The sequence below is a fragment of the Xiphophorus maculatus genome, chromosome 18 (assembly GCF_002775205.1).
Source record: "Xiphophorus maculatus strain JP 163 A chromosome 18, X_maculatus-5.0-male, whole genome shotgun sequence".
Taxonomy (NCBI): domain Eukaryota; kingdom Metazoa; phylum Chordata; class Actinopteri; order Cyprinodontiformes; family Poeciliidae; genus Xiphophorus; species Xiphophorus maculatus.
Genome location: NC_036460.1, coordinates 12,141,317 through 12,156,143, shown reverse-complemented (window position 1 = coordinate 12,156,143; position 14,827 = coordinate 12,141,317). Strand labels below are relative to the sequence as shown.

The following is a 14,827-nucleotide window of genomic DNA, read 5'->3' as shown; positions in this document are numbered from 1 at the left end:
TAATAACAAGCATTGATAAATATTGAGTACTAGATCAAATACTTGACAACTAAAATTAAAACTCAGAATATTTTATTTGGTTCTGTGGTTCTTCAGAGATTTTGGTTCATATGCATTTTGTTGTAGATTTGTCAGTTAAAGATCCATACATTGAATCTGCTCTTAGACCACATTCAATGCCTCCATGTTGAATTAGCATCTGGTGACTGAGGAAGCCACTGAAATAAAACAGGTACAAGTTTAAGAAACAAATTTTATCTTATTTCAGCCTTGTTGCATTCTGCATGATTCTGCTGGAAGTATGTATCAGAAAGCAGGCACAACCTGGCAATACATCAAACCTCATTTTATTACGTTCAATTAGTACTAAAGGGCCAAAAATCCACTAAGAAAATATCCTCCACACCATTACACCATTAGTCCCTAGCTGTTTATTCAAGGTGGAATAGTTTCAAGCTTACACCAAATTATGATCACACCATCTGAATGTCTCAGCTGAAATCTAGGTTCATGAAACCAATCTAATTTGTGCAAAGTCTTTGAGGTTAATCATTTTATCTTTTGTGGACCATCCTCTGTAAGCTTGAGCAACTCTTGTGCATGAGTACCAGAAGATCTACATGACATTGGATGGATACTGGCACCGTCTATCCATTGTCTATACCTGCTTATTGTTGCAGGGTTGTTGGAATACTCACTCACACCATGTCTCATTCAAAGTTACTTAAATTTCCTTTCTTCCCCATTCTGATGCACAGTCTGAACATCAAGTAATATTCGCCACATCAGATACTTTAATGTATCTTGCTCCATCAGAGATTAACTGACTTAAGGAAGCAACAATACTGATCTGACAGCTCTTTAATTAGTTTTTGACAATATATGAGACAGCTACAATCATATGCTAAGCTAACAATTGGATGTTATATGTTACAGACCAAATTTAGTGAAAATCTCTTCTCCAGTTTCTTAAAGCTAGAGCTTTTCACTGAACTACATAACATTTAGTAGCTGGTGAAACAGCTGCTAGTTCTCCTTTCCAGGTTGATGCAGACATACTGGCTTCGCCTAGTCTGTCTGCATGACTCTGTGAACATTATTAGGGTTACAGTTAGAATCAATGATCATTGAAAAGAAAATACTTTATCAGGACCTCAACCCCATGCATGGGACAGATAGAAATATCTTTACTTAACCCATTTGCAAAGTATTATTGTAAATCTGCCTCAAATTGCTTTTAGTCAGGTGCTACCAAGATGGCATTTGTATGCTGTTTCTGCCAATAGTAGCATATTCCACACATATTTTAAATACTAAGGATGAGGTTATAAGCATTTTGCTACTGTCTTGAGGACATAGTCATTATGCCTTATTCTGCTAGTTTGCATTTAAAAAATGCACATTTCCAGCTTATGTCTACTGTCAAATTAACTACAGTATGTCCACTTGAAGTGACGGTGGTAAGAGTGTTTCCCAACCCTGGTCCTTATGGCACTCTGGCCTGCATGCTTTAGATGTTTTCCTTATTTAAGACACCTGATTCAGATGGTTGCAGTTAATCAGCCGTCAGTTGAAATTATGTGTGCAAAAGCAGGGAAAAATCTAAAACATGCAGGGCAACAGGGTTAGAAAACATTGCTGTAACCAGTGGGTTGCTGGTTCAGAATCCTTTCCGTCTGTCTCTCGTTGTGTCCTTGGACAAAGTCACTTCACCCGCCTTGCCTGCTGCTGGTGGTCAGAGGGCTTGGAGGTGCTGGTGCATGGCAACGTTGTGAATGACTAAATGTAGTTTGAAGTGCTTTGGGGCCCTCTAAACTTGAAAAAAGTGCTATATCGTACAAATACAGACCATTTACCATTTGACATAGAATCATTATTTTTATATATTTGTAAATACCTTGAGGCATTCTTCTTCTGCAACCCAAATGTTTCCATTCATTAGACAAAACAACTCAGCTTTAAACAAACTCAACTGCTTAGGGTGGTAATTGGCACATTTGCTTTATTTTGAAAACAGACATTGAAACCATTTTTTATTTTTTTCATCATTTTTTTTCACAAGTTTGAACTCTTTGATAAGGTTGAAACTGGACATTGTACTCACTGGAACATAGGAAAAGAATTTCGTATCTTTGAATTTTTCTTTTTCAGATTTTTTATCTTTTTTTCAGTAACATCAGTGCAAGAGTAATTTTTTTCCAATTCATAGAAACCGTCATAACAACACCAAAGACATTAAAAAGAAGCCGCCACACCTCTTAAGTTTTTGTGACTGCGAAGAAGTTCCTCTCGGAGGGAGAGTTCCCATCATGCATCTGGTTCCATGGTTCATGCTACTGTTCTCAGGTTTGCTTGGCAGAACACAAGTCAATATATATAAGAGCCAGTTACATCAATACTCTGGTAATTTACTATAGTTTATTATAGGATTTAAATGGCAACAGGTCCTGTACTGTAAATGTGGATTGACAGAGTTTGTAAAAGGGGTGTAAACCAAGCTTGAGTGACTCAAGCTGAATAGAAAGAGCAGGAATTTTATTGTCTTATTTTTGATATGGAATAAAACTACCCAACTAGAAATCTCACACATTTAGATATACATTCGAGTATCCATCTGACGTGGTGCTGTGTTTTCAATGCACTTGCGCGATGCTGAAAACTGGAGTTGCATTTAAAAACTGACTTGTTTTTGTGCATGCATTTGCAGAACAGATTTTTGTTTTTGCAAAGTGATTTTAAAAAAGAGTGCATTACAATGCAAATGAACCATGGTGCATTGGCAATGCATTTTAAATGTGTGACAGGTCCAGTTGGAAGCAGACAATCCATTTGTGTTTCACTTATATTCAGTGGTGTAGCTTTTACCTTTGCAACATCATTATCATCATCAAGGTAATATCATTTTTCACACTCATTTTTTCACAGACATCATCATCATCACCACCATCACACTATTAGCTTGAGCCAAAAAACTTCACGTTGGAAACTCCCCCAACATGAGAAAATCATTGCCACACAAAAAATGACAAACAAATAGAAACTGACTGCCCTCGACATTGGGAAGGCAAAGAGCAACCTTTTTAGATTTTTGTTTTGTGTTATTCATCATTTTCTCGTAATTCTAATTTCCAGTGGGTAAGACTTTGCCTTTAGTCTTCCTTGGCCTCAGAGGTCTCCGCAGCCCCATCTGGGTGGGCATTCTCCTCCGCTTTTGACTCCTCTGCAGCATCTGTGGGGAAGTGAGGGGAGAAGAAAAGGAAATAAATGTAAACCCAGGAAAAGGAAATGTGAGTTTGAGAAGAACAGTTATAAAAGCTAATTATAGCCAACTACTGTTAGACTAAAGTGATAAAAGTCTAAGTGTTTTTTTTAAGATTCTGAAAAGTGCTGCAAATATTAAATGTGAGTTTTAGAGCTTGAAAAAGTCATGTCTGATTAAACATTGGATAAAAACAACATTATGGGAAAAAAAATCTTGAAAAACATAGAAAGGGGCAAAATAATTTAATATTTTTCATCAAGAGCACATCATTTCAGGCTTCAAGCTAATGCCAAAAAAATTCCCTTCTATGTGTGTAAATAATAAAGGAGAAGAGGGCTCCTAATGGACCCATGAAACCCTTGAACTGACATCACAATGCTAACAGCAGCATCTTGGCCTGCCATATCTGATTATGTGTGATGCCTACAGGGAAGGACTGGGCTACAATAACAACCAGAGTTGGCTGTTGTTAAATGTGAATCATTGGTTCCTCACAAACCTACATGTAGGTTTCTAGGCTGTGGGTTATGTTGTTCTGGTGTTTTTATTTTACATTCTGTCTAATGAGTTTTTCTCTCCAAACAAAATTTTTAAAACAGCAAGAAAATCATACGAGTCAAGGTTGCATTAATAAGTAAACATTTCAGTTACAGATGTGCGAGACAGACGCATATTAGTAGAGTGCTCTTTGAGAGGTGATGTCACACTTGGATGATCTCATACTTTTTTAATGAAAAAAAAAAGCAGATGACATCATGGCAGCGGGCCCAGGGTGGGGCTGTGCATAAGTGTGTTTTAGTGCATGTGTGTGAAGAAGTGCAGTGAAAAGTGGGACAATCATATGGCTGCACTAATGTGTGACTCAAGACAATGAGTCATAGTAGATCTTCCAGGTGAGAGGTAATTAGCTTGCTAGCCAGCATGTCAGATTCAAGAATGTCCTTCTCCATGGCTGCTGAATGTGTGTGTAGCAAATACAATCTCATCCAATTTCCTGAGCCAATGCTTGTTTCTAATGTTGTGGCATTTGCTCCAGATTATCCATGGAATCATTGGGACCAGCAGAAAACCGTTGAAGAAAGCAACCAGTGTGAGAAAGTGGCTGGATTAAGATTTATATGAATAAAATCCACATAACATGTTGCCACCTGTTATTTCCCACTTGTTTTTAAAGCAATTTGTCTGACAGAATATCAACAGTCATCAAAGGACTTTTTTATAAAGACAGTGAACTGATGTATCATACTATGCAGATGACATTTGATTGTTTTTAGCGGGTACTCCGTTTGGATTAATTCTGTCAGTAATATTTAAAAGTATTTGGAATTTATCTTTGCGAGTAATTTTGGCTTTTTTCTTATTTCTTTTACTTGTTATTTTAAATGTCCAGACTTGGTTAGGTACTAAATGTACTATTTCCAAACAACCACTTGATGGTTATTAAAGCAAGCTAAGATAAGAACTGATCAAAACTGAAAACAGAAAATCTAAAATAAAGACCTTTTTTGTAATTACCAAACATTTGGTGCATCATTGAATCTGGATCCCAATACAGCAACATTTTGATGAAAAATATTCACTTCCTGAACCTATAATCAATAAAGATTTGTTTGATATCTAGAGCGAAGCATTTTTAAGTAACAGATTTGTTATACAGCTCATTGTTCTGTAGTATTAGAAACACTTTAATAGGTTTTACTTATGTTCCCCTTTGTAATGAATACTAAATTATTTTCAGATTATTCAATAAGGAACAATTTGATGCTATGAAAGTCAATTTGGAATAAAACAAGTGTCAGACACAGGCCTCCTATATACAACAGTGTTCTTCAGTATATTATACCAATCTGCACATTAGAAAATCTAATCAAGTTATTCAGTAATAAATATTAATTTACTCTGAGTCAGTTCAGTGAGTGTAGCAGTGTTTTGCTTGCTGTGGATATAGGTAATTAGATGTTCCTTGTCAGGTTGTGCTTGTTTATGGACATGCCTCCCCGGCGTTGACCGTTACCTTTAAGGGATCATTAATCATTCATTTAAATCAGAACACCTGTTATGGCAGCTCTTCTCCACGCAGGGCCAGCTATACCCATTGAGGTGGTAACTATGACAACAGGGAGACAGGTGACCTACTTTCTTTGTAGTTCTTGAGTTGGTACGTCTGTGTGCTTCACCATTTCACACCCCCACCGACTCCGCACTGAGCATGCTCCACTACCCACCTGTCTGACCCAGTCTGAGAGTCCTTGGACCAGAAATATCAACTCATGTCAAGAGCATGTTGTCAGAGTCTGCTGCATGACTTTGGGTTGTTACTGCTCTTACTGGAACTTGCACTCTGGTTTGCTTAAAAACTTAGTGTTCATCAATATTTGTTATTCATTTTAAAACCGTGACAATGGGGAATTTAAATGTACTTCTGTCAACTTTAAATAAAGCTGTGTAACATATTCAGGAGATCTGAATGATATAACAGGCATGGTGCGTTATCTTTAAATAACAAGTAATCTCTGCTTCTGAAGTACAGCTCTGATTACTCCTAAAACACTCAGCACATTATGCTCAGAGATAGTTATTCTTCAACTCTGTATTTCTCTCCTAAGCATTACCACATCAGTATAGAGTTTCCATCAAGCTGAGGCTGAGATACAAGGCTGTTTAATGTAATATTGAGCTGCATTTCTGTGTTAAACAGTGAATGCTGGAGCCCTGCCAACGATCTTTATATCCCAAAGACTTAACGTGAAGTGATGTCTTGAGGTGCCTGCCAAGCAGCCTATCTGAAAGCCTATCAACTCTTCTTTATTACATTTTTACACCTAGTAATTGCTTCTATATTGTTGGAATTAACTAGAAGTATGTTTTGTCCAATTAAACACCTTGAGAAGATTCTTATCTAAATGGAGCTCTGTGATCTGCATACCTTTTTTATCATTTGTTTGGTTAGGCTCCTCCTTTTCAGCTGTCGGACTGACAGCAGCAGGCACATCGGCTTTTCTGGCCTCCTCCTTCTTCTCCTCACTCTTCTCCTCCTTTTTCTCCTCAGCTGTGGCTGTGGTGGGACTCTTGGCTGTGGCCTCCACCTCTTTGGGCTTCTCCTCGGCCTTCGGCTCCTCTTTCTGAGGTTCAGAGGGGGCTGTGGCAGCCGTGGGAGAGGCAGCAGCTGGAGCTGCTGCTACGGGAGATGTTGCTGTGCCTGCAGGAGAGTTAGCTGGCTTATCTGCTCCTGGGGTTTTGGCCTGGTTTGTCTCCTCCCCCTCCTTCTTGGCATCCTCTCCTGTAGTTTCCTCCTGCTTAGCAGGTGCCTCTTCTCCCTCCACCTTCTTCGTCTCCTCTCCGTTTTCTGCCTCTTCCGCAGCAGGGCTGTCTCCGTCCTTCTCTTCTTCTCCATCTTTCATCTTTTTCCGAGTTATGTGTCCACGGAAGCTTGCCTGTATTTTGGTGGCAGCCTTGTGAGCCTTGTCTTCAGGCTTGTTGGGGGTGCCATCCTGTTCAATCTTCTGATCTGCATCTTCATTCTTCTCCACCTGAAAAGCAAGAGACATTTATGCAGGTTAACAACTGAAACCAAGAGTCCAAGTTTATGAGAAGCAATCTAGGTCTGGAAATATTTATTCAAGGGGATTTTTTTCTTCAGGAAAATATACATACAGAATCCCTAAATATCATGTTGGCATTTTTATCTGGCCATTACACATAGTCCAAATGTAATGAACTGAGAGGTCAACAGGAGGAAAAGTTACTGAAAAAGTCTTTAGCCACCCTGTGCATCTTTTTCTATTTCTAATGCTGGCACATCTAAAAACACAACTGATGTAATAAATAATAATAAAAAAGGTTTTGTATTGTTCTACTTTGGATAGTGTACATTACTTTTACTGCCAAATCACAGTTTCATTTTTCTCTCACTTAATAACAGCCTAAGCATGAGGAAATTAAAGACTACAAGAGTTTCCCATGCAATTGTTAGCTGAATTGATTTAAAAAAAAAAAAGCTTGAAGCATTTAGCATGCTAAGATAAGGGACTCTTCATTAGTGCAGATTGAGCATATGCATTGCATTACACAAGATTCATAGGTTTATGGTTGTGACATTTGAGTGGCATTTATCTCAGGCCTATTGTAGTAGCAAATAAGTGTGATGTTTGTTTATTTTTATTTATTTATTTGCTCATGGTGCACATGTATTTGTACTTTATTGTAATGCAAGGCATATATGTGACTAGAACCTAGCTTAAGAGAACTTAAGCTAACTGACTAACCTTAAACAAAATCAGAAGACCCGGAGCAACATAAAAACCAAACCAGCAGATAATTTATAGAGGAGGAGATGTGCTAGCCTCAATGTCATACAAAATGACTTTGGGTTTCCTAAATTGCTTTGTGCTGGTCACAATCACAAAGTTAGTTAATTTAATAATCAATCATCTCTATGAAAAGAATCCTCTAGACTAAAATATAGATTTAAAAAGCTGCCAATGTTCAAAGAAAAACTTTAGAAAAAAATGCTCTCTAGCTGAAATTTAAGCATATAGTTGGTTAAAGACTTTTTCATTGAACTGAATAAACTGTATTTGTAACCATTAAGAAAGAACTGAAGGCTGGGAAAAGTTCAGATGCAGGAGGCATATGACAAGATGAGGAAAAGGGTTAGGAGCAGGACAGTGCTGAGTGTAAGATTAACCAGGATTTAATGATTTTACCTTGGGCAACAGGATCCATAGCTGTCCATCAAATAGTGGGTTGTGTTATGAGTCATATAAATCTAATAAAAAGAAATCAAATCCAACAAAAGCATGAATGATGAGTACTGAAAGTGGCAAACAAAATAAATCAACACATTCAAAATGAATAGGAAAATAAATCAATGTAAAATATTCACAAGTCAATAACCTGAAAACAATGTTCACCTCAAATCAATGTAAGTAAGCATAATTAAGCAACAGAATTGTCCAACAGCATGGAGGCTGTAATAATTTATTTATGCTAAGTGGTAGAGAGGCAAATGGGGAAACAAGCAGCTTCTAAATGGTTTGAGACACTTTTTCCTTCTGCTTGAAATTATTTAGCAGGAGCCGGTGACAGACTCCAGCAAAAATAGACCTGTAGTATCATTTTATGTGACAGTAATAGAAGACTTAGTGTTGTGAAATCAAAGTTGTGTGTGTGCGGGAACGGGTGGGGGTTGATTGTCTCCACATAATGAATTAGGCACACTGGGATTTAAGGGAAGACAAATATCTCAGAGTATTTATTATGATGGTTCAACCTAGGCAGAAGGCTGATATTGTTCTCTTTGCATGTTGCTGAATTACATTTGGTAAATCCTTCCCTCAGCATCCATTTGTCCCGTGCTGAGTCAATTTTCTGCTAATGATTTTCTAAAAACTGTAAAAGCCATCTCTATCTTCTGTGTACGGTCGGTGCTTCCCATCTGAATGAGATGCCTGCACAAAATCTCCTCAGCATTCACTGCCATACCCCTCCCAACCATCAAAGGTTACCTTGACAACCAGAGTGCTAACTCATCACAGCTCTGTATGCTGGTTGGCGCTTTGAAAGACCACACATCACCCTGATTGGCAGTGCATCTGACCCCTCGGGTGGAGTGGGCCAATGGGAGCACATAAATTAAGACAGAGCAATCGGGAACAGCTACGGAGGGGTTGCAATTCAGCTGCAGGACCTGGTGGGATGAAAGGGTTAATGTGCATGTGTGTGCATTAATGTTGGTGGTCTGTGTCATTAGGCAGCAGGAGGATGTAGAAGTCTGAGTGGAAATTGTGCCCTCATCACTGCTACTGTACCTTTGTTTCCTTCTGCCTCTGTTAGTGTCACTGTACGTGATGTAAGGTCTAAATTGGAAAGCTGCCTGCCCAGGGAATCACATCAGTGTCGGATGATTTACTGTCAGAGTCAGAGCCCCTAAACCAACATGTTCTCTTCAGGGTCAGTGTGTCAGTGCAATAAGGTGCAGCAGTCTCACTCCTTCACATTTCCTCCCATGGGTTCAGATAATAAATTCTACTGCTCCATAGCAACCTATCCTCCTAAATTATTTTGCCCTGATAAAATTTTAAAGTAAAAAAAAAAAAAGTACCTGCAGCAAAAGCAATCAATGGCTTAATCCAAATAAGTATTTTAGGTCTGAAGGTTGCAGCTGATTGCAGAAGGGTCAAGGCCAAAGTGGTTTATGCAAATACTAATTAGTGAAAGAATCTTCATAATATTTGCATTAAGTGGTTAATTTCACATAATCCAATAATTATTTACACAGGAAATTCAAGCAGGAGGTTGTGTGCCACTAATAAACTTCCTGTGTTAAGAGTTTCTACTAAGAGTAAAAACATGATACAATGTAAGGCAGTGCAAAAATCTATAAAATGGTGTTCAGTTAAACCTTCATAACATTTTATGAACTACACTACTTTAATTGTTCTTTTACTGAAAACACATACTGAGTTTCTTTGTTTCATACTGAGAACTGTGTAGATTGTTATTGGATTATGTGAAATTAACCACTTAATGCAAATGTAATGAAGCTTCCAATCTTAGTTCCCTGAATAAATAACCACCCAACTTTTCAGCTAAGTTCCGAGGTCCAGAAAGTAGCATTTGCCTAAATTGTTATAACATTTTTGAAGTTGGATTTGTGTACAGTAGAACTCTGGTGTTAACACCTTTAAATCTAGCTGTTAGCTTTAGCTTTGGGGATAAATCAGCATGGATTTACACTAAACAAGAATGTCAAGACAGTTACCTACTGTTGGAAAGAAAATAATTGCCTATAACCTTTTGACAGAAGCTCACTAAAAAATTGAGTGGAAACATTTGCCAATTGGCTATTAAGTGTTGTAATAAACATAAGAATGAGTCCTTTCATTAGGCTGGACGGCATGGAGACAGACAAAGCTGCACTGCCCGGCCCTCTCCTCTTAGTAATATGCAGGCCTCCAGAGACTTGTTTGGCTTTTATTGGTCTGATCTCATAGAAGCTTGCAATTGCCAAAAAACTTGACCTGCGCACTTAACTCCAAACCAAATTACTTACCGACTGCATTCAGTTAGTCAGGAGGACAGAGAAAAGGATTGATGAGAGTGTTTGGGAATATAGAGAGGGTTGTGGGGGGTATGACATCATTGTTGGAACAGAGGTAATATCATTTACTTTATAGATGAGTGGAAATATAATGAAGCATCAGCAGACTGCTGAGTGATCTCATATCAGCGTATGAGGGCGGGAAACGCCATCACCTTCACATCACCAGCTTCATCAACTGCATTCGCCTGCATTACACTCTGCGCTGTCATGTTTTTCAGGAGGATGCTAGACTTGTCATGTCAAGTTCATTGAGCTGTAATATACAGGCTAGCAGTGGTTAACGCTCTGCTTTGTTGGCTATGGAATGTGAAAAATCCCATTTTGTCTCAACAGAAACGTAGTTGCAAATGCTTTACAAAGCTTCTTGAAGAGCTGTTAATTGAGGCCCTGGTCACATAGGAATCCTCCTGCGGGCGTTTTTCCACTCTGTCCCTTTGCGGCGCACAATTTCATTCATAAATACAGAGTCGCATCCCTCAGGTACAGCACACTACAAGGTATACGCTCAGCTTAAACAAAGACTTCATGCCTGTTCATGCTCTTCCTCAATTCATTTCCGACGAGGCAACATATTTGCATTATCCTGCTGATCAAATTACTTTTTAATAAAAATCAGCTAACAGAATTTTCTCTCTTGTGCATATTCATTTTGGTTGCCATAGATACAGAGGAAGGACATATAAAATGTGAAATCTTTGTCATGTGAAGGCAGACAATGTCAGTTATGATTGTAATAAAAAGCCTTGAGTGTATTGTGAGGTCTAAGGCATCATGTTTGATGTAAGTAACCCACAACGACTCGCATCTACCTACACAATCCTGCAGAGGACAAACACCTCTCTTCTGTCTTGTCTGGTTTGTAAAAGTAACAAATAACTGAGCAAAAAGGTTTTCAGATCACCATCTACTGGCTGAATGTGTCGACCAGTGCTTTTGCCAGCAGCTGCAGTTCTCCTCTGGCCTTGGCTGGCCACCGGGAAAACCACACCCCACACAGCCAATGGCTTTACCAGCTTTATCCATAGCCACTCACATCACCATCCCCCTGCCCCACTCCCCTATCCCCAGTGGGGACACACTCTAACAATTTGCCACCTTTCCGCAGCCTCCCTGAAAATACCATTAGGGACTTGTTCCGGGAGGGGGAAGGAAGGAGAAAGGATAGAAGTGGTGAGGAAGACACTGCCTGAGCAACCACAGAGCAACAGCGCAAGCTAATGCATAGACAATGATGTGCATACAGACCAAGAAGATCTTTTTAAAATAAATATTTGATAGTTCTACACGAAATACAATTATGGAGCTATTAAGAGTAATTTTTGCATTCACAATGATAATGTTACTCAGCATTGCTTTGCAGAAACTCTTCAGCCACAAAGCCAACAGGTGCAGAGGCTAAATATATATATATATATTTTTTTTACAAAAGCCTTGTTTAGCATAACAATGAAAATTGCTGTCATATCAACTATTTAAATACCAAAATAAAAACCAAATGGCAATCATTTAGAGCATATACTTCTCAAACTTTGGTCACTCAGGTGAGCTAAGGCTCAGTAGCGCGCCCCTTGCTGAAAGCCTCCACAAGATTAGAATATCTGTATTCTTGTCTCCAATAAGCATCCAGACACCAAAGAGCAAAGGCTGCAGTCTGCAACCACTAAGCATCTCTTCCTCGTTCTCTTTCTCTTGTCTTTCACTCTTCTTCTCGGTGAGCAAACTGCCACCTACTCACTCTCCGTCTCTCTCTCTCTCAGTCTCACTCATACACACACACAGGCACAGCAAAGCACCACACCCTTTTAGCCGGCTGTCTCCTGCAGATGAGGAGAGAGAAGTGGGAGGGGGGACTCAGCTCAGGTGGTGGCTGCCACAATCCCCACTCACCCTCTCGCTCACTCGCTGCCTCTCCCTTGATAATGAATTCATTAGGATGTAACGTTTCTTTATCTTTTTTTTATTTTCACCACAGCCCAGGAAAAGATGCTTTGCAGCAACCACTAACAGCCATATGCTAGCTTCATTACATCCTCCGGAGCAGCCTTTAATTGAATTACACCGGCTCTCTGCCTGAACAAAGGCTCTGCAATCAGCGCTGATCTCATAGGGGGCCGAGGATAAGGATGGAAAGAGACGCTGGAGAAGAGGAAGAAGAGGGCTGGACATGAGAGGTGGGGGCTAGTTGACGGAGGAACAGAGACAGTGGTCTCATGCTTCGGCTTGGAGTTAGAGTGCAAGAGCAGCCAAAAGAGAAGAAGGAATAATTCAAGTAGAGAAAAAGGTCTTAATAGCTGAGCTGATAAAATAGATTCCCAAGATAAAACTGAAAACCTTGGTGCAGGTGGAATTCAGGTAGAGCCAAAAAGGGTGAGAAAAAGTGAGAAAGGAGTTGGAGACAACTTTGAATTTAGGTAGGACCTGAATGCAGAAATAAAGCTGGAAGACATGCACTGGCAAAGATACAGCCATAATTTGGGGCAGCAGGAGACTTCTAAAGTAGGTGCTAGCAGCCACTCCTGTACACTGAAACGATGCTGCAGCAGCACTTAGTGCTCCACAAAGACATGGTCCAGTATTACTGTGCTAAAAAGCAGAAAATCATGCTCTTTGCTTATCCATCCATGAGGACCACAGAGTGTGTCCAGATTCATTTATTCTTAGAAGCGGGAAGATGAGGATAAGTGCTTATGGCCCGAGGGGGAATATCTCTCCCCAGCGATGAGGTGTGCAGCCTCACCCACATGGCTGCTGTCTGCAGCATGCATGCATGCCGGCTTTTTATTCCTTAAAGCGTCCTCCCCCACTTTGCACTTACTCACCTTTGCGCTCGCTCACCTGCTCCACATATTATCTCCTGCTGGCTGCAGCCACCACTGTCTTTCCTCTTCATTCCCTTTTTTTAATCACCTTTGCAGGATCCCTGCCTCTGCCACCATGCCTCCCTTTTGAATTGTCATTTCCTTTTGCATCTTTACCCCAGATCACCTCCATGTGCAGCAGCCATGCTCCCTCCCTGCCTGCATCTCTCCATGCAGCCTCGTGCATGTCTCTTAAGCAGCCTTAGCTACTACTGTCTCTCCTCCCTCCTTGCCAGAGCTAATATGACTCATGTGGGCTGACATTTAAGAAGCAATCAAGGACCATCAGAATCCAACATGGTATGAGTCTGATAAATTTCCAATATGTCTGAGGTAGCAACCTGAACCTTTTTTGAGATCACAGAGAATGACCATGATGAATGCTACCTCCTTCTCTTTCTTGCTATCCTCCACCACTGAGACCAGACTCTGGTTTTCATAAAGCACCCTTTAACACCCTTTAAACAAGCACTCTCTTCACACAACCTCTCCACTGACTGCATCCACTTGTAAAAAGCTGGCGGGCTGTGATAATCCATTTATACTCATTCATTCCCATTGTATTCCCATGAGGCCACTGACATGATGGTGCCGGCAAACTCAATCCGTACCCCACCCATTTTCTTCCTCGCTGTGGAAATTTTCTTTCCCCTGTCACCAACTACTGCTCAAGATAACCTGATTACAAAAGACACTCAAACACCCCTCATTTAAGGTATCAATGAAGACTTCACAGAAGGTTGGTCCAATTAATATTAAGCATCATTAAGAATGATAGATTATGACTTTTGGAGAGTTTCTCATCTTTTATATCAACCAATAAAGTGCCCTTTCATAAATTTTAACTTTTTGTCTCCAAATGTTCAATCTATAAAAAAACAGCTGGGCAAGATTATGTTCCAGCCTTTTGCCTCCTCACCGGAGCGGTGTGAGGTCTGAAAGACATTGTGGCAACATCCATTCATGCGGGATAATCACATTAACTAGGCGTGTCGGGGCTTTGTGGATAGATTTCTATGAAGAGAAGTCGGGCCCAGAGTCAAAGCAAATGAGCCCAATGCTTCCCTCTAATCTCCCCCACCCCACCCCCAAAGCCTTCTAATCTGACTACCAGGCAGCCTGTGACAAAAGTTCAGAGATGAAATGAATCATTTAGCGATAGGAAAAAAGATGCTGAGGATGCTGGAGAAAGCAAAGCGGTGCACTTTACCGGTTTGGTTCTTCTTATGCAGCACAGCATAGTTGGAGTTGTAGTATCCTCCCTTTCTCTTCTCTGCTTCTTTCTTCCTTTTTTCCCTTCCCTTTCACTTCTCTCTCACACTCTCTCTCGCTCTTTCTCGCTCACTTTCGTGCACACACACACACACACACTCTCGTTCTCTCTCTCGCTGTATCACCAGCTAAGCCTTCCAGTGCATTTATTCATCCCAGTTTGCACACACACGCTCTTCACTGCCTGGGTGCAACTCTTTTCTCTCTCTTACTCTCCGCCTGACAATGCCTACAAGCCCATCCTTTAAGCCCCTCCCTTCCCCTCTCTCCTCCTCCTCCTCCACCATCACTTTTAGATCAGCACTCCTCTCTTCTACATGTTCTCACCCT

The 14,827-nt window shown here is 40.2% G+C and overlaps 1 protein-coding gene across 1 annotated transcript; it reads right to left on the bottom strand.

Annotated features, from left to right (window-relative positions):
* Positions 1-1,985: 1,985 nt before the first annotated feature.
* gap43 (growth associated protein 43) lies at positions 1,986-14,714 on the bottom strand. The gene is made up of 3 exons (XM_005804544.2): positions 14,436-14,714; positions 6,189-6,792; positions 1,986-3,229 (listed from the first exon to the last, which is right to left on the bottom strand). Exons 1-3 carry the CDS (start codon positions 14,463-14,465, stop codon positions 3,150-3,152), a joined length of 714 nt encoding a protein of 237 aa, XP_005804601.1. The 5' UTR covers positions 14,466-14,714; the 3' UTR covers positions 1,986-3,149.
* Positions 14,715-14,827: the final 113 nt, after the last annotated feature.